Raw genomic sequence first — 22,527 nt, 5'->3', positions numbered from 1 at the left:
GCCAACTTGTGCCCAAGTAGCAGGCCCATAATATTGTATGATTCTCTCAGGGGGCCATTCATTATCTTTCTAATTTTTTATAGCTATGCTTCTCTTTTTGCGGGAAGCATAGACAGGGATGCTCAGGAGTTCGCCTGTTTTTATGGGCAGTAGGAAGAAAGATGGTTTAATAGTTTCAAAAACACAACTACCTGCCCACTGGTCAGGTAATTTGGCATAAGCTGTATGCCCACATATCCAGTATAATGCAGTGGAGGCTGTCCATTCCCAGTGGGACTCCGGGTGGGTCCTCACAATTTGCAACTTTGGGAATTTACTGAATGGATTCTTCTCTGTGTGATTTGAGCTCCACGAAGTGACTGTTTTTGTGGTACCATTATACAGTTTCTGTCCCAGACAACTAAGTCGTCCTACGGGGTGAGTGAATTTTTTTCCTTCTCTAGCTATGCAATATTGTCCAATAATTGAGGCTTTTAGGACCAGAAATTATCAGGGTGATTCTTTTGAGCCGGGAATTAATCAGGAACTGGGTCTGTAGGTACTAATTCTCGGGCTTTCCTTGGCCATTGATCTCCCATTACAGTTCCTCCACATACATAACGTGAAGTGACATTGAGAGACTGGGCTACACGCTTGGCTAGTTGCAAAAACAAATTTCTTGTTTTTCCTAGAATTTCTGGTACTGGCACATTTAGTTCATCATAGAACGTTTGAAACACTGGCTCCGGAGAGCGTTCGTAAACTTCTCCTCAAACAAAGATATTTACTCGAGGATCCAACCCAGCCCCTAAGGTCACACGCTCCCCTTTTTTCCAGTGAGGATTAAGGGGATTGGTTATTACTAGCTCTAAGGGGTTACATTGTCCCTTAGTACAGGAAAGGTCATTCTTTCCTTTCTGAAGGTGGACTGGATCCTTTTCATTTTTTATCCAAGTGGCCCAAATGACACAAGACCAGTATCCACATTCATTTCCACACAGTCCTAATTCATGACAAATGTACTTATTTTCGGTCACATAGCCTTTTTGCCAACTAAAAGAGCCACATCCCCTTCCTAACTTATTGCTATTAATGACAGCACAGGCATCAAATTTCAAGATTATGCGTTTGGGCACCCTTTTTCTTCTGTTCTGGCTAATATTTTACTTGTATCATTTATGAGTCCCCACCAGTCTTCAGTCCTTATTCTTATTTCAAAAAATGTGTACATGGGAGGCTCAGAGGGGTCATAACACACATCTGGTCGGTCGTTTCCTGGGCTACATACCTTGTACTGAGTGTTATATAAACATGTTCCTTTTAGAGTTCCTAGGCATTCATAGTAACTATAGAACAGAAAGATTGTTTTAACTTGTTGCCCTACCTTGGTAACCTGATGTATACACTGAGAGCAGTCCTCCATGAGGGGAAAATCAGTGGAAGTTTCTACTGTACAAGTCCAGATTATAAGGAAAATGAGTCCCATGATGATTCTCCTCATGCTTTGGCTGTGCGTAGACCAGTCAGCTTCCGGCTGTGACTGGAGCAGGGCTTGTCGTCCTCCTCAGAGTCACTTCTCAGGGGTTGTCCGGGCTCGGTTTTGCCTCCCAGGTTTTAGCGGCTGCAGGTTTCACACGGCTGTGGTGGATCCAGGCTGGGATTCCTTCTACCTTTACAGCCGTGGATGTGGTCAGGATGATGGTCTGAGGTCCTTTCCACCGTGGCCGCAAAGGGGCTACGTTCCAGTCCTTGATTCACACGTGATCACCTGGAGAGAAAGGGTGAACTGGGGAGAATAAGCTGATGGGCCACCTCTCATTTACCCAAGTTGAGATTGTTTGTGTATTTTTTCCTAAAGCCTGTAGCTGTCGCTGTAATTCGATTTCACCTAACTCTTGGGAAGTGCCTGGAAGCTCTCCTAGTATAGGAGGAGGCCTATGATACAGTATTTTGTAAGGGGAGTATCCTGTTTTCTTAGAAGGAGTGCATCTAATTTGAAACAATACCATAGGAAGGGCCTGTATCCACTTTAACCCTGTTTCCTGACATACTTTCCCTAAACTATTTTTGATAGTCCGATTCATTCACTCCACCTTTCCGGAACTCTGAGGTCAGTAGACGGTATGTAGCTTCCAAGTGATTCCTAATGCCTTTGCTGTCTTCTGTACCAAGTCAGCCACAAATGCCGGCCCGTTATCTGAGCTGATTCATAAGGGCAGTCCAAACCTAGGAATAAGATCTTGGAAAAGCACATGGGTTACCTCGTAGGCCTTTTCAGTTCGTGTTGGATAAGCCTCTACCCACCCAGAGTAAGTACACATAAGAACCAGCAAATACTTGTTACCTCCACATTTCAGCATTTCCGTGAAATCCACCTGAAGATCCTCAAAAGGAGCCGCTCCATAAGCTTGTATGCAGGGCGGAACAGTGGTGCTTTGCCTCGCATTGTGCTGTCGACAAGTAATGCACAGTTGTGCTGCTGCTTTGGTAAGGGCTGGCAAGTGTGAGATGTAGAAGTACCGGCCTAACAATTTTTCAAGTGACTCTTGCCCTGGATGAGTGGTTTCATGCATGGCCAATATGACTGTGGCTCCCAGCAACTGCAGCACAGCTACCCTCCCATCTGGCAGTCTGATCCATCCTCCTTTTATTACTTGCCCCCTTTCTGGGTGGAAGAAGTCTTTTTCTTCCTTAGAATAGGTAGGTATCAGGTCAGGTGTTTGAGGGAGTAAGGGGGCTGCTATCGATGCACAGTAATGGGTAGAAGCTGCTTTTCGAGCTTCTGAATCAGCTAGAGAGTTTCCTAAGGCCACTGAGGTGGAGGCTCGCTGGTGTCCCCTGCAGTGCATGACTGCCACCTTCTGAGGTTTCCACACTGCCTCTGATAATTGTAGAATTTCTTGTTGGTATTTTATGTTCTTTCCCCCAGAGTTTAACAGGCTCTTTTCCTTATGTAATGCTCCATGCACTTGGAGGGTTAGAGAGGCATATCGAGAGTCAGTGTAGATGTTTACAGTCTTACCTTCACTGAGTTCTAGAGCCCAAGTTAAAGCAATGAGCTCAGCCTTCTGGACTGAAGGGCCCTGTGGCCACAGTTTGGCTTTAATGACAGCATCCAAAGTTACCACCGCATATCCTGCACATCTTTCTCCTTGTGGGTTGATGAAGCTGCTCCTGTCCATGTCTAACTCCAAGTCTACTGATGCCCATGGCTGGTCCCGAAGGTCAGGTCTGTTAGAATAGACTGAGTCCAACACCTCTACACACTTATGCTCTCTCATGCTCTCTGATACTCGGAGCAGGGTGGTGGGATTTAGGGTGTTACAGACTTCAATAGTTATGCAGGGATTTTCACATAGCAAGCTTTGGTCTTGGTTAATCTAGCATTTGTTAACCAATGATGTCCTTTGGTAGTCATCAAAGTTACCACAGCATGGGGAGCCTTTATATTCAGGTTTTGCCCACAGGTTAGTTTATCTGCTTCTTGTGCTAACAGGGCTGTTGCTGCCAGGGCCCTTAGACATGGTGGCCAGCCTTTGGAAACCCCATCTAGTTGTTTTGAGAGATAGGCCACTGGCCTTGGCCACGGCCCCACAGTCTGGGTTAAAACTCCAACTGCCATTTTTTCTCTTTCTGACACATAGAGTGTAAAGGACTTTGTCAAATCTGGTAGTCCTAGGGCTGGGGCCAACATAAGTTTTTCATTTAACTTACAAAAGGCTTGCTGTTGTAGAGGCCCCCTTTCAAAAGGCTCTTGATCGTCCCCCTTTGTAACCTTGTACAAAGGTTTGGCTAAAACTGCAAAGTTTGGAATCCATAATCTGCAAAACCCCACAGCTCCTAGGAATTCCCTTACTTGCCTTCTGGTTCTAGGTTCCAATAGGCTGCAGATGACCTGCTTTCTTTCTGACCCCAGGCTGCACTCCCCTTTCTGAATAGTGAATCCCAGGTAGCGTACCTGCTGTCTGCAGATCTGAGCTTTCTTCTTGGACACTTTATATCTACAGTCCTCCAGGTGCCGAAGCAGGACATCCATCCCTTTTGTGCACCTGACTGCCGTGGAGTGTCCCAGCAGAAGGTTGTCCACATACAGAAGCAAGATGCAGCCTAGGTCTTTAGCAGGAAACTTTTGCAGGTCTCAAGCCAGGGCCTCCCCGAAGATAGTAGGGGAGTTCTTGAACCCTTGGGGAAGCCGGGTCCAATTGTACTGAGTAGTGACACCTGACTCCGGATCTTCCCACTGAAAGGCAAACAGCTTCTGGCTCTCAGGAGCTAGTCTGATGCTAAAGAAGGCATCTTTTAAGTCCAGACAGGTAAACTAGCTGTCCTCAGCCGGCAGCAGCCCTAACAATGTGTAAGGGTTAGGAACTGTTGGGTGCAGAGTCACTGTAGCTTGGTTGACCAAGCGCAAGTCCTGTACTGGCCAGTAGTCCTTGGTCCCTGGCTTAGGGACAGGCAGGAGGGGGGTGTTCAATGGAGACTGTCAAGGAACTATAATTCCATAGGCTTTCAAGTACCTGAGATGAACCTGGATTCCTTTGAGAGTTTCTCTGGGAACCGGATACTGCTTTTGCCTAATTGGTTGGGCCCCAGGCTTAACTTCTATGAGCATGGGGGCTTGGTTGACCACCAGTCCCGGAGGATTATCCTCTGCCTATACTCGGGCCATTGCTTAGCTAGAGCTGGTTTTATCTCTTGGCCTGGCTTGGTTAGAAAAAGTCTCCATTCTTCTTCCCGGAGGACCATAAGGGCCTTGATAATTCCTGTTCCCGGTAACTTTAGCTGTAAAGAGCCCTGTTTTGTAAAGGAGATGGTGGCTGTCACCTTGCTAAGCAAGTCTCTTCCCAGCAAGGGCAAGGGACAGTCAGACATATACAAGAACTGGTGAACTATCTCATTTCCCCCCACCGAGCAGGTCCGTGGTAGACACAAAGCCTGGTTAGTGGAAACTCCTGTTGCTCTGATTATATCAAAGGGGGAGACTGGGGTGGTCACTACTGAATGTTCAGCGCCAGTACTGACCAAAAACTTAATGTCCTTGTCCCCAGTTGTAATCCTGACCGTGGGCTCCTTGGGGGCGCTTGAGCCCGGTCCCCTTCAGTCCAGTAGCCCTTCAGCCAGATTGAACAAAGCTCCCTCATCTTTATCTGAGGTCTTTTGTTCCGAATCACATTGCTTTTCCTTCAGTTGGGGACATTCATCTTTCCAGTGTCCTATTTCCTTACAGTAGGCGCATTGGTTACCTTGCAAGCGTGGGCGATTAGACTGGGTATTCTTCCCGGAACCCCCCTTTCCCTCTCCTTTCAGGGGAATTCCCCTAATGGCCGCGGCCAGTAAGTCAGCATTTCACCTAGCCTGGCATTTGCCTTCTTTACGGCTTTCTCTGCGGCTTGTTGAATCTCTATCCACAAACACTTGATTGGCTATTTCTATTAACTGTGAGGTATTCATATGCGCAAACCCAGCCTGTTTCTGCAATTTTCTCCTGATATCTTCCGCACTTTGACTAACTAAGGCCATGTTAATCATGTGCTGATTTTCAGGGCTATTTGGATCAAAAGGGGTGTACATAGGATAAGCCTCACACAATCTCTCATAGAATGGTGCTGGACTCTCCTCTTTTCCTTGGATGACCTCAGAGACCTTATTTACATTTGTAGCCCTTTGAGCCCCTTTCTTTAGACCTTCTATTAATGCCTCACGGTACCATCTTAGCCTTTCCATGTCTGGTCTCTTGTTCAGGTCCCATTGGGGGTCTGTTCCTGGCAGCTGAATTCTTACATATTCTTGGGGGTTTTGGTAATCAGCTGGGACGTGCTCCTCTAGCCACTTAGTTGCCACCTGGAGCACCCTTTGCCTTTCATCTGTATTAAAAAGTTACATGAGCAGCTAGTGGCAATCAGCCCAAGTAGGATTATGAATCTGTATAATAGTTTGGAGCAAGTCAATTAAAGCTTGAGGCTTTTCAGTGTAAGATGTAGTATTATTTTTCCAATTGAGGAGGTCAGCAGAGGTGAAAGGTTGATACATCATAAAGGCACACCTTTCCACCATGTGTCTGTCCTCATCTACCCTAGTATATTGCTTCTCTCTCAGGGGCATTTGGGTTCCAGTCTTGGGCCATAGTCAAGCGGCCAATGGAGGAGTTTCTCCTGCAGCTTCACTTCCTCTTTTGTCTACTCTGGATGGTCTAGGGGTGTGGTTATCTGGTGGAGGTGGAGGTGCTGTGGGCTCAGGAGTGGGGAGCCCTTCCTTTTGATAAGGAGGGGGTACTGCTGGTACCAATTCCTGCTATGATTCTTCTGGTGTTGTGTTGGACAGGACTTTTGGTGCCAACTTCCCTCAGTGGGTGGACCGAGAACCTTCCTTAACTAACTGTCCCTTTGCTACTAGTACTGCTGCTGCCTGTCCTCTTAACCACTGTGGGGGGTCCCAAACTAGCTGTAACCAAGAATCTACATATGGGAACTGATCTGGGTGCCCTGGCTTACAGGTTACCCTGTGCCATACCTTTGAGACAAGGGACCTGTCCAGGCTTCCTTCTGATGGCCAACCTACCTCTAATACTGGCCAGTCTATCTCACACAAAGTTTTAAGTTTTCCTGTTGTCATAGTGACCCCATAGTCTCCCTTAAATCCCTTTTCGAAATTTTTCAACATAGTTCCTAGTGGGATGGGCTTACTTTGTGCCTGACCCATGTTTCCTCGAGACAAAAGACCACGCTCACACCACACACACATCACAAAACAAAGAACGGGTAAAAAGGGCACATACACACTTTTACAGTTTACACCAAACCAGAATCAAAACCAAAATCAGAGTATCAAGAAATCCAAGTCAGGTCAAAACCAAAACCAAAGTATCAAGCAATCCAAGTCAAGTCAAAAACAAAAACCAAAGTGCTGGTACAGGCACACTGTGGGTGATCAGGCCATGCTTCCACTCAAATGGAGTGGGCAAGTTCCAAAGACTAGTCTTACCAAGTTTCAGTTGTCCGGACTCCAAGTGCCAGTTCCTTCCTGGTGTTCAGCCACTGCGTTGATCCTTCATGGGGGCCTGCCACACGCTGCTCTGGTGAGGTGTTCCACTGGGGCAATTGTCTACCTAGGAGCGCTCTCAGGATCCGCGTTGCTCAAGCTGGCCAGAGTCCCCAGCAGGGATGCTCCACAGGGCAGGCCTAAGCCACCTAAGGAGCTGCCTTGACCGTCTGTTAATCACCTCGCTTCCCAGTCAGGGAACCAAGAAATGTAGCAGGACGAGCCCCAGACAAAACCCCTCAGACACCGAGTTAAAGAAGGAAGGGGTTTATTCAGCTGGAAGCATTGGCAAGACCCCTGTCTCAAGAGCTGAGCTCCCTGAGTGAGCAATTCCTGTCCCTTTTAAGGGCTCACAACTCTAAGGGGGTCCACTTGAGAGGGTTGTGATCAATTGAGCAAGTAGGGGTTACATGACTGGGGGCTGCATGCACCGGTAATTAGAATAGAACAGAATAGGACAGGGATTTTCACAGTGCTTTTCTATACAATGTCTGTAATCTATAGATTACATAACTGATTAGGTCAGTGGTCAATGTTTAACTACCAGGCCCAGGGTGTGGCACCAGGCTGTCTGCTTGTGGATTTCACTTCTGCCTTTTAGTTTTTACTTCTTTCTTTGGAGGCAGAAGGGCATAAGACAATATGAGGAGTGGTCTCCTCCCTTACTGGGATTACAACCACAAGCCACCATGCCTGGCCAAATCCTATATCTTGCTTGTCAACGTAATAGACACTTGTTAGAACTTGTGGTTGTTTATCATGTCAGGCTAATTAGCTCTTGAAAAAACTGTCTTCTCTATACATTATTCAGAAATTTATAGCTTCTCCGAAGTTTTTAGTGTGTGTATGTGTGTTTCTTTTCATATAGAAAACTTTTCAGTAGCAATTCTACAACATTTTTCTTTTTGTCACTATCCTTATATGGTATTGGTATACCCTCAAAACAGAAAAATGATATTACAAATTCTTTTCATTTCTAACATTTGTAATTTATTGAGATACTGTGCTAGGCACTAGAGAAGAATAAAGCTGAGATGGCTAGCCCTGAGGAATTACTTTCCTTAGTGATTTTAAAGCCTTGCTTGGAAGAATGATATTTCAGCAAACAAAACCAATGATGTGTTAAGTTCTTAATAAAGAGGTGTGAACTGAGGGATGCAAGTCATTGCAAGAGGATGATTCACTCTCTGCAGTAGAGAGAATGGAAATTTCTTTTAGAGTTGAAGACTGTTGGCCATGCCTTGAGGTATGAGCTAGCTAGAAGAAAAAGGAGGAAATTCATATTTCTTGTAAGTCATGACTGTCAACTTTATTTGGGAGAACGTGCCTTGCAATCTCAGGGTTTCCCTGCCCAATTGCTTTCTAGTTATTTGCAACAATTATTTTATTTACTGCTAACGGCTATTTCCTGTTCCCCTCATGACAGATAGACTTGTCTCCTAATGATAGAGAAATAAAAATTAGGAGATGACAAATCCTTCATTTCTTGCTATAAAATTGACATACTCCATAACTGATGCCTGTCCTTTGCAACCTCCCTCGTAGTTCAATAGAGAAACTACTCCCTTTGCTTTCAAATGCAGATACCCATCAGATATGGATCCTAAGCTCCTCTTGAATACCCCAATATATCTATTATTCAGATTTTCCCAGATCACTCTCAACCTGTATTGTCAGCATCTACCTCCGTGTGGATATTTCCTATAAAAATATAAACATGTTCTAAACTCAGTTATAAAAAGAAAATAAAGAATAAAAAACATTTTCTGGATTCTGTATTCTCTCCTCCCTTCTGCTTTATTTCTCTCCTTACCTTCACAAACGTCTCCAACATTTTCTATACAAGCTCATTTTACCTCCTTTAGACACCAGTACTAATAAATGCACAGGATCTTGTTCTTGCCCTATCTTACCTAACCTTGCAGCTGCAAATGACAGATGTCTCCTTACATTTTGAAACATTGTCTACTCTTCACTTACTCCCTTTTCATGGTCTTCATCATGACTCTTTGGTGTTCTTTACCAGCTCTTCTTCATCTGAGCATTCCTTATATATAGTAATTCCTCAAGTCATAGTCCTAGGTCCTCTTTCTCCTCATTCTATTTCTTTCTTTCTTTTTTTGAGACAGGGTTTCGCTTTGTCATCCAGGCTGCAGTGCAATGGCATCATCTTGGCTCACGGCAGCCTTGACTTCCTGGGTTCAAATTATCCTCCTGCCTCGACCTCACATAGTGCTGGGATTATGGGGTGCGTGCCACCACACCCCATGAGAAATATGTTTTTCTAGGCAATTGGGATTTAAATTCAGGATTCTCAGTCAGGGTGTGGTGGCTCTCACCTGTAATCCCAGTATTTTGGGAGGCCAAGGTGGAAGGATCAAGACCGGCCCAGCCAATATGGTGAAAACCCATGTCTGCAAAAAATACAAAGAAATTAGGTGTGGTAGTGCACACCTGTAGTCCTAGCTACTTGGGAGGCTGAGGCAGGAGGATCACTTGAACCCAGGAAGTAGAGGCTGCAGTGAGCCAAGATGGTGCCACTGCACTCCAGCCTGGGTGTCAAAGTGAGACCTTGTCTCAGACAACAACAACAAAAAGAAATTTCTCTCTAGCCTATGATGTCGCCCAACAACTGTGTGCTAAGGAGTTTCACATGTATGTCAACAACTTAGAACCTCTCTTCTGAGCTTCAGACCTAAATATCTACAAACTTACTTGATTTCTTTAAGTGTATTCCTGCCAGCATCTCAAACTTAGCCTACCTAAATCTGAACACAAAGTTTTGTCTCTTTCTGTGCCTTGTATAGAGAGGGCTCACATATGTTTGTGTATTGAGAGGACTTGTACTTGTCTTCCCTCTTACCACTTTCTTTTTACAATGAATTCAGAGTGAATGTTTCAAAACAGAAATCTAGTTCAATCCATCCCAAGTTTAAAATCCTTCCACTGCTCTTAGACTCTTCGCCACAGCTTCTTTCTAGCTTCATTTTTGCCAGTTTATCCCAAATTTCTATACTCCCTCCCAGTAAGCACCTCTTAGTTCTGTGTCCCTACAGAATCTTTCCCCGGCTGGTGGTCTCCTGTACAGTGCTCCCTCTTGCTGCAATAGGCTTCCCCTATACAATCCCTCTCTCCACTTCACCCCCTTTTTAGCTGACACTCTCCCATTCTTTAATGAGCACACAGATAATTTCTTCTGAGACTCTCCCAAATCATGTCCTCCTTCTTTAACCTAAGTCTAAGCTAGTTCTCTCAGTTATACTCTCTTATGGCATATATGAACATTCTCTTCTCAGCATTTCCCATGGTTGTACTTAAAAAGATTCTTGTAAAAATATTTATTTGGTGACTGTGACTGTTTTCTCCATTAGAATTTAAGTTTTATGAGGGCCAGGACAATATCTGTGTTATTCATCTCTATATTTCAACCACCTAGCATAGTTCCTAGTATGGTAGATCCTTGGTGAATATTTTGTTGCATGCATGAGGGCACAGATTTAGGCATTGCATGCATGGAGTAAATTTGCTAGAGAGAGAGGTCATGGTTTTGAAGCAGGAACACCAGTATCAGTTTGCTAGGGAAATACCCATTAAGGAGAAGGTTTTGATGAGATCTTGGCTTAGACTCTTGAGTTAGAAATTTACGTAGGACACATTGGTTGGCATTTTTTCTTAGGTTCTTCCTTTCAAAAAGTAAGTTTCTGCTGCAACCTCTAGTCACTCCTCCTTTTGTGGAAAGGATTAGTAAGTCTTCCTGGGAAAATATAACTTTGCTTCATGTTCGTATGAATGACAGTAAAATAACTTTTCCGCAACAGATGTGGAATGAGGTAATCATGCTTTTTCTCTGGGCTATCCTTCAAAAAAATATTAAATTCATGTGTTTGGAAGTCATTTATAGAATTAAAACTTTTGTTGTTGCTTTTTTTTGTTTTCAGCCCACACTGTTTTCTCTTGGCAGAAATAATCAGCTTAGAAGTTATCAGCACCACCCATTCGCATAACAAAAGTAACATTTTTCTATTTTTATGTTACTTCTTGGATCTCTTAACTTTCCACATCCTTTGTCCCCTATCAAAGTCTTCACTTTCTGTTCAGTGCTGGCCAGTTGGCCTCCTTAATGTATGGAAGAGTGGGCTGTTGTGGCAGTTTGTACAATGAACAAGAACAGTCCTATTTGTCTCAATACAGACGGTATCCAGGTTAGACCTCAACGTTGAATTAAATGTTGAATGAATTTGGGCAGTATATATTTGGGAACCTTGTTTTACCTTTGTGCTTCACTTGTAAAATGATGATAATGTCTCCTGTTGGGGTAAGGGGATAAGTACTAATGCTCATAAAGCATCCAGCAAAATATATAGGGGCACATAGTAGTTACTCAGTAAAACAGTAATATTATACATATTCTTAGGTGCTGCCATTCTGTGGCATAACACTCATGGTCAATAATTGTTAAATTTAGCATGGCCTAATTTTTAAATTAGTTCTCCTGCCTATATAATGAACTAGTCAAATAGTTAAGGTTTTTTTAAAGCCTAAGCATTTATTCTCTTAAGTACTAAGATTTTTGAAAAAAATTATTGATTTTGATTATGTAGATGGAAATCTTTCTGAAATGTGTAATTTCTTGCTCAGACTGAACCAATTTGGGCATTCTCAGGCCTGCTTCCTTTGCATTCAGGTGCCATTGTTCTGTGCCCTGCGTTGGCCGCTTGAAGTGTTTTTTCTTCACACTGCCCTTTTCTCTTTCAACTTTGTTGCTCTGGAATTCAAATCTGATATGCAAACTTGCTGTTAGAACAATGTCTCTATTTAATATAATTTCTTTATGAGAAGAGGGCTGAGATCTCTTCTTTGAGCAAGATATATGACTTTGTGTATGGGGATTTTTGGTGTATTTTGATAGTTCAGAAGCCACTTTTTAAACTTTTCTTGTTCTAAAATAGTTTTTGGTCAGATAAAGTTTTCAGATTACAGTTGTGTCTGTGAAATGAAATGTTACTATCCAGTCTCTATGTCCCCTAAAAACTAGCCATAACATAACAAGGTTGGCTGGGGGAGTAAAATCTGGAATTAGAGTAGTAAAGAAATGAGAGAAGAAAAGATTCTTCTTGTCATCAGAGTGTAAAAGAGATAATGCTTTTTCTTAAGGAAGACTATAAGGACCATATTTCAGTTTAAACAAATAGACAGCTTTGGATGAAAATAGAAGTAAAATATGGACCTCAAGTCATTAATTCTCCGAGTTCCATTTGGTACTTACATTTGTCATATAAGTTAAGTGAAAGGCTAGAGAAAGAGAGATCATCTAGTCGTGGAGGGAGAGGCAGAGCAAGACAGTTTCTGAAGGAGATAAGAGAAATCAACCTTGAGTTGTCAATAAGCATTGCCATTCCTGTGTTTCTGCTGTTTCCTTCATCAAGAATATTTTCCCACCTCTTTCCACCTTCATTCTGACAATGGCACTTTGTACTATCAATCTTTATTCTTCTTTCAGATGGTAAAGGTCGAAAGGCAGGCAGTGAAGGGCTCCCTTTAGTGGAGTATGGGAACATGAACTGAGCAGGCCTGGGCTTGCAAGGGTCAGGTTTCAGAAATCAAGAGGTGGAGTTGAATTTTTCTTATCTGAGGAAGTGGTGAGATATAAACAGCCAAGGAGTTAAACAGAGCTGGAAACTGGCCTAACTGGTCTAGAGAGCAGGTTAGATATCCAAGGGGCCCAGACTGCACTCAGCAAGGGGGTGCACTCTGAGGGGCCCAAAGCCCTTGACTGCTGAGAAATGTAAGCTGTGAGGGGAACAGGGTCGGGAAGAGGCAAGCAAACGTCCGCATGTCAGAAGCAATGGAGAGGCATATAAGACCAAGTGCTAGATTTGCTGCTGGTGTTCTTGCTTACTTTGAATAAGCAGATTATCCTTACTATTATAATGTGGGTGGGCATCATCCAATCCATTCAAGGCCTGAATATGACGAAAAGACTTGCCTCACTGAGCAGGAGGGAATTCTCCAGCAGACTTCCCTTGGGCTTCATCTGCACCATAGGCTCTCCTGGGTATGAAGCTCGCCAGCCCATTTTGCAGATTTGGACTTGGCTGGTCTCCACAATGGTGTGAGACAATTCATTATAATAAATCTCTTTCTGTATATCTACTCATCCTGTTGGTTCTGTTTCTTTGAAGAACCCTGACTAATACAGGGAGCCAAGGAGAGAAATGTTTTTATGTAATTGTCTATGAAAAACAAAAATATTCTTGAATACTTCAGAATTTTCTTTTGAAAGGGAGGCAATTAATAATGTCAGTAAGCTTACGTACCAGGATAATTAAATTAAAACACAAGGCTTTTGGTAAATGAAAACTCATTTCCCGTAATCATATGAAGGAAGTATGAGAAATATTTATTGACATCATTTATATCTAAATAGTAATGATATTAGGTCCAAATATAACCCCAAACCTTCTCAGCAACACTTATTTGATTCTCTTAGAATTAGAGCCATGACTAACAGCTGAACCTTATAACTTTCGTGTTATTTCTTTGAACATTATTTCAGAATGAGCAAGACTATTAAAACTCCAAACTTAGTCTTTGTTTATTATGTAAAATTGTCCTGACGTTATTTGAAGTGATACATAATTTGAAATATAGTTTGACCAAGCATCAATGGTTTCTCTACGTAAAGGTTACCCCTTTCTTTCTGAGCAATGACAAAGGAAAGAGCAAGGAATTTCGATGCCAGACATACTTCAGTTCAAATCCTGGTTATATTACTTATTAGCTATCTATCTATGGACAAGGTATTATCCACACTCCTCATTTGAAAAATGAAACAAACAATGACTTCCTTTTGAGAGCTGGGAAGATTAAATGAAATAAATTGTGTGAAAGTGTCCATGAGAGAGTGCAAGGTACATATGATATGTTCTTGACACATCTAATTTCCCATTCTTTTTTATAGTTCATAGTTACAATTTTGTAGTTTTATAATTCATGTTTCTGTAGGTGTTACAGAATCTAGAATATTGCTAGTTGCTAAAAGCTTCAAGATCAATATTTTTATATATCAATATATCAAGATCAATATTCTTACATATAAGTAAACTGAGCCCACAGAGTATTTTCTTGGCCTTAGGACACAGCATTAGTTGGGGAAAAGTAGGGGCCATTTGTTTTGAGAGACAAAGTAGAACATAGTGAAATAATAGCTTTGTTATGTGACAGACCCAACTTTGACTCCAAATACCACTTTCTAGTTTTGTGACATTGGAAAAAAATATCTTCTTTGTGTTTAAATTGCTTTATTTTTAAAAATGGGGTTATAGGCCCAGTGCGATGGCCCATGCTTATAATCCTAGCATGTTGGGAGGCCAAGGTGGGTGGATCCCTTGAGCCCAGGAATTTGAGACAAGCCTGGGCAACATGGTGAAACCTTGTCTTTACAAAAATTACAAAAATTAGCCAGGTGTGGTGCACCTATAGTTCCAGCTACTTGGGAGGCCAAGGTGGGTGGATCCCTTGAGCCCAGGAGTTTGACACCATCCTGGGCAACATGGCAAAACCCCATCTCTATGCCAGTACACTCCAACCTGGGTGACAGAGAGAGACTCCAGCTTGGGTGAGAGAGAGAGAGAGACCCTGTCTCAAAAACAAAACAAACAAACAAATGGAGTAATAGTATGTGCTGATAGGTTATGAAAATTAAATGATATAATGTAAATGCGTTATATGCATTTACAAATGAAGGTAATTATAATCTGCACAGCCAATTATTTGATTATTCAACTTTACATACAAATATCTGACATTTTCCTTCCCCTGATGACAACAGAAGTATCTGAATTGAAACCCTGACCTGAAAACCTCCTTCAGAATTACTTCAAAGCAATAATGAGAACAATAGGTTACCTAACACATGAATTCCAGTTTAATAGGAGGCTGTTTCCAGAAAATTCCAAGCAACATATCGTAAGCATCTTCAGTATGTGTCGGGCTGTTGGCATTTGGAGAAGGACATCTGGGAAGTTGTTTTCTAAGGATTAGAGAAGCTCACATGGTCATTTTTCCAGTTTCTCTTATTAAATCTCCTGCTGAATAACAGTGCAGGCTGTTTGCTGTGTGTTGAAATGAAGAGTATAATCTGTTACTAAGAACTTTTTTTCTCTATTCTAAACTACCTAATTGGTACTGGGTTGGTTATTTTTAATAATACAATGCTACAATTAACCATACCTATAGACTCAAATGCCCCCAAATAATTTTTGAATATGAACAAGCTTCCATCTTTTACAGTATTAATCTTGAAATTGCTTTTCCTCAATGCCCTTCATAATCCTATTTTCCCAACTCCCTAATATACACCTGCTACAATACTAAGACCCCAAGTATTTTGATTTCCAGATCACATACCCTTTTCTGCTTATGCCTATCTTGGCCTGAACCTTAGGCCCAGAACTGAGCACATACCAATGTTAAATGTTTGCTTTTATTGTTATCATTATTGTTATTATACTGCCTGTAAACTCAACCCCCTTTCAAGGCTGAATTCAAATCCCTCCTCTTCATTCTAACTTCATATCTAGCTTCCTTACAACTACTGCTGCACCTAATACTTTATTGTACTCTATTCATCCTCTGTATAATCTACTTTAGCTTCCTACCTTAGCTTTATTTCCCCCTCCAGGCAAGCTTTTAAGGACTTACATATTTTACTTTATTTACAGTTTTAAAATCTGTGTTTGAGAGCTTGGTGTTTATACAAACCCACATACATCTATATAAAGATACATAAAGATATACACAGATACACACACACATACACATATATACATATACAGATTCAAAGCCATTTAGATCCTTCCATTGCACTGCACTTGTAGAGTGTGCTGTCATTATGAGGTTTCCAGTTTGCATGTAGTTTGATGCTTAGTGTTTTTTTATTTGAGACCACTTGTTAAAGTACAGCTCTGGGTTAGGAATTTAGTCCTAGGTGTTCTACTATTCACTGCTCTAACTCTAATAAGATCTGGCCTCTGCAGATTTCTCTTTCCCAATTTAAAGGATAAATGTTTGCTAGTATTATTATTATTATTATTATTATTATTATTATTATTATTATACTGCCTATATACTCAACCCCCTTTCAAGGCTTAATTCAAATCCTTCCTCTTTGTTCTAAATTCTTATCTGCCTTCCTTACAACTACTATATCTTATGACTATACAATCTTTTCAGTCCTTCTGGTTGTGAAATAATCATTCTATGAATGTATGTATACATAATATTGGTAAGTGGCCACTCAGGGATCAAGTGCCAATACTTGAAACACAATGCATTCATGTTGTATATTCAGCATTTCTAAGACTGAGTGCACTGTTTCTTCCTTCACCTAACTTCATGCCTTGGGATCCTTGTTTTGGGTAATGATAGCATCATCTGCTTAAGAGCAAAGCTAGAAACCCTAAGTCTGACCACCCACCTTCCTCTCTTTTACTGCTAACATCAGATCAGTCACCAGATGTTAAAGATGCTCTCTGTAAATGTAACCCGAAGGCAAGGTGCTTACTCAACTATGAATTACCAACTAGTAGATCTTACACAAGTAACATCATCATTATATAACTTTCATTTGCAAAACCAGCAAATACTTTCCTTCTGCTCACCTTACATGATTTCTGAGAGAGTTAAATAAGACAATGTCTCTGAAAGCAAGCCAAAAATTTGCAAAATGTTGAACAAATATAGAGTATTATTGTTATTATTAAATAAAGTTGGTCATTTTAATAATATCTTTTTTCTAATAGACATTGCTTTTTTATTTTCTTATATGAAACATTCTTTTCTTTTTCTTTTTGAGATGGAGTCTTGCTCTGTTGCCCAGGCTGGGGTGCAATGGCATGATCTCAGCTCACTGCAACCTCTGCTTCCTGTGTTCAAGCAATTCTCCTGCTTCAGCCTCCCAAGTAGCTCGGATTACAGGTGCCTGCCAGCACGCCCAGCTATTTTTTATTTTGTATTTTTAGTAGAGATGGGGTTTCACCATGTTGGTCAGGCTGGTCTCAAACTCCTGACCTCAGGGGATCCCGCCTCGGCCTCCCAAAGTGCTGGGATTACAGACATGAGCCACTGCACCCGGTCTTATTTTCTTCCTTTAAAAAATTAGGCATTACTAAAGTATGAAGTCAATTTACACTTCATTGTGACAAAATATGGGATGTATAACATAAAGATTGAGACTAAAGGGAAGTGTATTTTATGATTTTTGCTTTGTGTACAGGTCTCTCTGTTGTATCATTTCAGGTGCCTGTGGTAGCCATATTGGGTTCAGGTGGGGGTTTCCGAGCCATGGTGGGATTCTCTGGTGTGATGAAGGCATTATACGAGTCAGGAATTCTGGATTGTGCTACCTACGTTGCTGGTCTTTCTGGCTCCACCTGGTTAGTATGCATTTTTAATTTTAGTTTTATAACTTGAAATATTTAGGATTTATCTAACTCAAGCACTAGAAGAGAAAAGGGGATTTAGAAAATTGATCATTAACTTTAAATTACTGAAACTTTCCAGTTTGATGCCACAATCTGCTTTAAAAGATTTTTTTAAAGACAAATCCATACTTAATAATAACTTTTTGTTGCAAATTTACTTCTTTTAAGCCAGTTTGTAACTTAAAATGTAGTTAAAACATAAAATAAAAAAGACTAATTGAAAATAATTCTAGATAAAAATAGAAGTGGAACAACATACTCCACCCATAATTAATTTAATCTTCTTATAATTTGCTGATTTGTAGTCCTTCGGTGAACACGTCTAACTCTACATGATTCACTACATATTCATTTTCTTCTTTAGGGCAAATAGAATAAGATGCAAGATACCATAGTATACAGAACAAAGAAAACAATTTTTTGAATATAGAAATATAATATACTTCATTGATTTTCATCTAACTAAATATGAAATTAGTCCTTTAAATTTAGGTGGAGACTTAAAACATCCGTATGTATAATACTTGTACCCTGTAGGTTTTCACAAATATATTTATAAAACATTTTCAAAGAAGATACTACATACTTTTTGGTTTGCTTATCTTACATAAGCACATTGAAAATCAAATGAAAAGTCCTTGCTCACATGTCTCAAATAAGAGTATCACCTTATTACTAAAGATCTGTCTTGGACTTACAAGGCCTTTTTAGTCATTCGGCCATGGCAAACTCATCTATCAGAATTTCGTATTATATATGTCTAGTATTTTAAAGTTTCTGTGTCATTTTATCTTGTGAGATGGGTATGAGTTTATTCATTTTTATGCTAAAGAAAATTTGACTTAGAAGCCAAATGATTTGTCCAAAATCACTAGTAGAGCTAGCATATAAACTCAGGCTTTTGATCTGTCATTCTGAGTTCTTTCTACTAAACCACACTCTTTTCTGGGACATCTAGATATTTTACAGAGAGTTTCACATTTAAATCATCTACAGTTTCTTAAATGTTTTGAATCAGATTATTTAGTTATGAAACAAAAACTTTGAGCCATCGTTGCCATCTTCTCTATATGTACCCTCAAAATGATTTATTTCTTCTGAAGGAAGGGTGTAGCCCATCATTATTCTTTTCCTTGAAGGAAAGAGCAGGCATCTGCCTGTTTAATGAGTAATGTGTTCGAAAATCTTGGACCCTTACATTAGTTCGCCTACTCAATCATTTTGTTATTATTCTTTGAGTGGTGTTCTTTCTTTGTACTCACTTTTTATTAGATCCCTGTTGTCCATCACTGACAACTGTAAGACGCTTACTTTCTTAAACTCATCTAATAAAGCAAGACTAGACTTTGAGTGCTGATTTGGGGATATAATTGTGTATGTGTGAGCTTGATTAGAGCTACAGTCATTGCTTTGGTCATAGATTTGGTGCAATATCTTCTTACATTCCCCTGTCAGTGAACAAGTCCTATAAAATGTAATTAAAAGGATTTTAAATGTGTACATATATATATACAAAGAGAGTAATTAAAGGATTTTAAATGTGTACACACACACACACACACACACGTATACTTCTACCCTATCTTTCACAGTCTTATTTCCGTAAAGCTCAGCTTTTCCCTTTTTATTTCATTTTCTTAAAAGGCTGCTCACTCCTTGTAATAAATTTTCACACACAGATCACTTTATTTGCATAGTTCTTATTTTCCTTGACTTCTCAGTGTATGTGGGATGGGGGAGGAAGGGATTGGAGATTGAGACATTTCACACATTGATTTGTCCTTCTTTCTCATCGTTCCTATCACGCCTTTTTGGTTTTATTTCATCCTCTCTGATGGGTCTCTCCTCCATATATTGTCCCTACCACTTCCACAATTTCTCTCCTTAATGTGGGCTTTCCCTCAGGGCTTCTCTTTTGGTCTATTATATCAATATGTCCTCCCTAGGTAATTCCATCAACTTCTGCCATTTTAGCTATTACCACCAAGAATTTAATTCATGGAACCCTGTAACACTCCAAAACTTCATAGATAAAAAGAAAATAGAACCCTAATGGAGACTGCAAATAAACTGTCATAGAGGAGAATCAAGTAAAAGATGGTATCTAGAGGGAAGGATGCTTCAAGAAGGAGTGGGTGTTTTAATAATGTTGAAAATCTGTGAAAAGCTTAGCAAAGGACTGGGTTTGCTTAGTGGTTTTAGCAGGAACCACTAGTAAAAGTAATTAAAATATACTTTTGAACATGAGATTGTAAAAAACAAGAAGTGAATAAAACATGAGAGTACAAAAAATAAGCATGTGAACCTCATAAAAGCCGTCTATTATTTCAAGTACTTTATTTGGAAAGGGAAGGAAGGAGCTCGTCATTGTTTGAAAGGAACATAGGGCCCAGGGAAGGGTTTTTACTTATTTTTTCAGAATTCAAGAGAGTTGAGCATTTTTGTAGATGTCTGAGATGTAGGAAATAATGTAGAGGCGTAGATGGAAGATAAAGAAAAAGAAGGATCATAGATAGAAAAAGACTCCAGCAGAGACAGGACACAAGATGGAAAGCACAGGTGAAGGTGTTAACCAGGGAAAGAAGAGATGCTCCCTTACCAGAAGAAAAGGTGGCCAGGGTGATTCATGTTCACAGTTCTCTCTTAAAAAGTACAGGTGAGAAGGTAAAAAGTTCAAAGGAAGGAATTCGGAAAGACTTGGAAAAACACATTATGCTTCTATGTTGTGTAACCTTTTATATTCTGCTGATACACGGCCATTATTTGGTATAAGTGAGGTAATACGGAAATATCTGGAGAAGCCCTGGACCTCCCAGAAAGTTTTCTGTGATCACAAAAGAGAATTTTAGGTAGGACAAAGCTTCCCTTATACCTGCTACTACTTTTATGGTAATTACTTCTGAAATTAATTTTGGATGATAGTTGTGATTCATTAAATATAAGTATTAGCCAACCTGGAGACCTGAAATTAGTGAACTAAAAAAAACAGGACAGTAATCCTGTGTTCTTTTACTCAGGATTAGTACAGCTTTCTTCCTCAGCTGTTCTTTTATGGCATCATAAGGGGCTATTGGATGTTGACTGCCAAGTTTGTACAGTATTACCATCTAAAAAGAAATGAGAGCAGCTCTGCATCTATAGACAATATGGTCCAATTTATTGAATTAACTAAAATAGAATTTAACAGTACAAAAAATTCTTAGAACAGTGAAAAAAGAAACAATATTAACAGAAATTGTCACATAAGGTGTGACAGGATCAAAGGTCAAGATATGTGTTAGAGAAAATGTGTTGTTTAAGGGCTAAGTTTGTCTTGTTCCCTAATGAATCTCTCTTACCTAGCACAGTGCCGACTTTCCTTAGGTCATAGTTGCTTAATCACTGAATGAAGAAATGTGTTAAGTAACTGCGTTTTATGGGAAAATTAATTTAGGGGCTTTTAAAGGGTTTTAAGATATTTCCTTAACAGATGTTGAGGGTCTTCTCAAGTCATTCCAAATCTTAGTTGCAGATGAGAATCATTTCTGCTCTTTTTTAAGCACAAAAATTCTAAATGTTTAACCCTAAATGTTTACCCCTGAAGGTTTGGATTCAGCAAGTCCTGCTGGTTAGCTACTGATATTTTAAAACATTGACCATTTGATTTGGAGACAAGGATTGAATTGAACATCACTTCCTCTCTGGCATGATTTAGATTTAAAATGTCACAAAATCTAAAACGCATTTAGATAAAAAGAATGAGGTGTCCTATCATATAAATATGTTGAAAAATTCGAGGCAAATATTTCCAGATTTTTATATAAATAAACCTAAGACCCCTTCACTCATTAATTAACTAATTTATAGAGGCCCTGCTATGTCTAAGCTACTCTTTTTTTGAAACTTGATTGGTATAATTGGGAAACATTATTGGTAAAGAGATGAAAATTAAGGCTTAACTATAGAGTTAAAAACTGGGGTGATACTTTTATGTTTTATTTTTTGAGATAATCTCACTCGGTTAGATGTAACTGCAGGGACACCATGAAAAGATTATCCAACTCACCTTGTGAATTCTAAGGAATATGTGTCATAAATGCTGAACAAGCAGAGACCATTAACCCAATGCCAATGGTTGAAGTATTCTAGGTTTTTCTGTTTCTCGCCAGCGTTTGTATTTCCAAGCCAACTGCTTCATGAGATGGGAAAAGAGAGAGAGAGAGAGAAAGAGAGAGAGAACACCAGATTACTTCAATCTTCAGAGAGCACATTGTGCATTTATTAAAAGTATGAGAAGGTCCAGAATTTCTTATCTTTTTTGATTTGGATGAATCACATGGTAGACTTTGGAATAACTATGGGAATAAATGAATTGTGTATCTTTCAAGTATTCAAAGCTGTATTTTTATAGATATTTCGTGATTATACTGAGTTGAGCAAGTCTATTTGATTTATCATTACCACATGTTGAGGGAACTGTTTCAAATTCAATTTGTTGTACAAAAATCGTTTAAAGTTTTTTTTTTTTCTGCACATGTGTTCCATTGTGGATCTGTTACTCTCCATTTATTAACTGATTATTATTCTCAGCTGGTCTCCAAGGAACTCAAACCCAATAAGGACTTATAATTTATTGTGAAATGGGAATAGTTTGGTCTCTAAAAACTGAAGTCTTGTATAATAGACTAAAAAAAAAAGCCTATTGGGTAGAGGACAAATTTTGAATTCCAGTTCTGCTGTTATAAACTGGGGAATATGAGCATGTTATTTAAATTTCCCAATGCTCTTTTTCTTAATAATTAAAATAGAATATTTGAAAGCCACCGTGAGTCTTCAAGACAACAGCTTATGAACAATTAACCAACACGGTACTCAGAATATAGTAGGGGCCTAAAAAGAATTAGTTTTCTCCCCTTGAAGGGATGATAACCATTATAATAGACATTTTGATTTGAATCCCAAGGAAATAAGAGATTAAAACATGTGCTATTTTCTCCTTGATTGGATGAAGTGATGAAGTCTTTACATATTCTATTTTTATTTTGTT

General features: G+C 39.9%; 1 protein-coding gene across 1 annotated transcript in view; it reads left to right on the top strand.

Annotated features, from left to right (window-relative positions):
* PLA2G4A (phospholipase A2 group IVA) overlaps positions 1 to 22,527 on the top strand; it is a 170,800-nt gene that overhangs the window by 97,133 nt on the left and 51,140 nt on the right. The window contains exon 8 of the mRNA XM_032137064.3: positions 17,317 to 17,453. Coding sequence (XP_031992955.1) covers positions 17,317 to 17,453 — 137 coding nt within the window. The remainder of the gene's footprint in view (positions 1 to 17,316; positions 17,454 to 22,527) is intronic.

The sequence above is a fragment of the Hylobates moloch genome, unplaced genomic scaffold (assembly GCF_009828535.3).
Source record: "Hylobates moloch isolate HMO894 unplaced genomic scaffold, HMol_V3 SCAFFOLD_18, whole genome shotgun sequence".
Lineage (NCBI taxonomy): Eukaryota > Metazoa > Chordata > Mammalia > Primates > Hylobatidae > Hylobates > Hylobates moloch.
The sequence above is the reverse complement of the archived record's forward strand: the minus strand, read 5'-3'. Positions and strand labels throughout refer to the sequence as shown.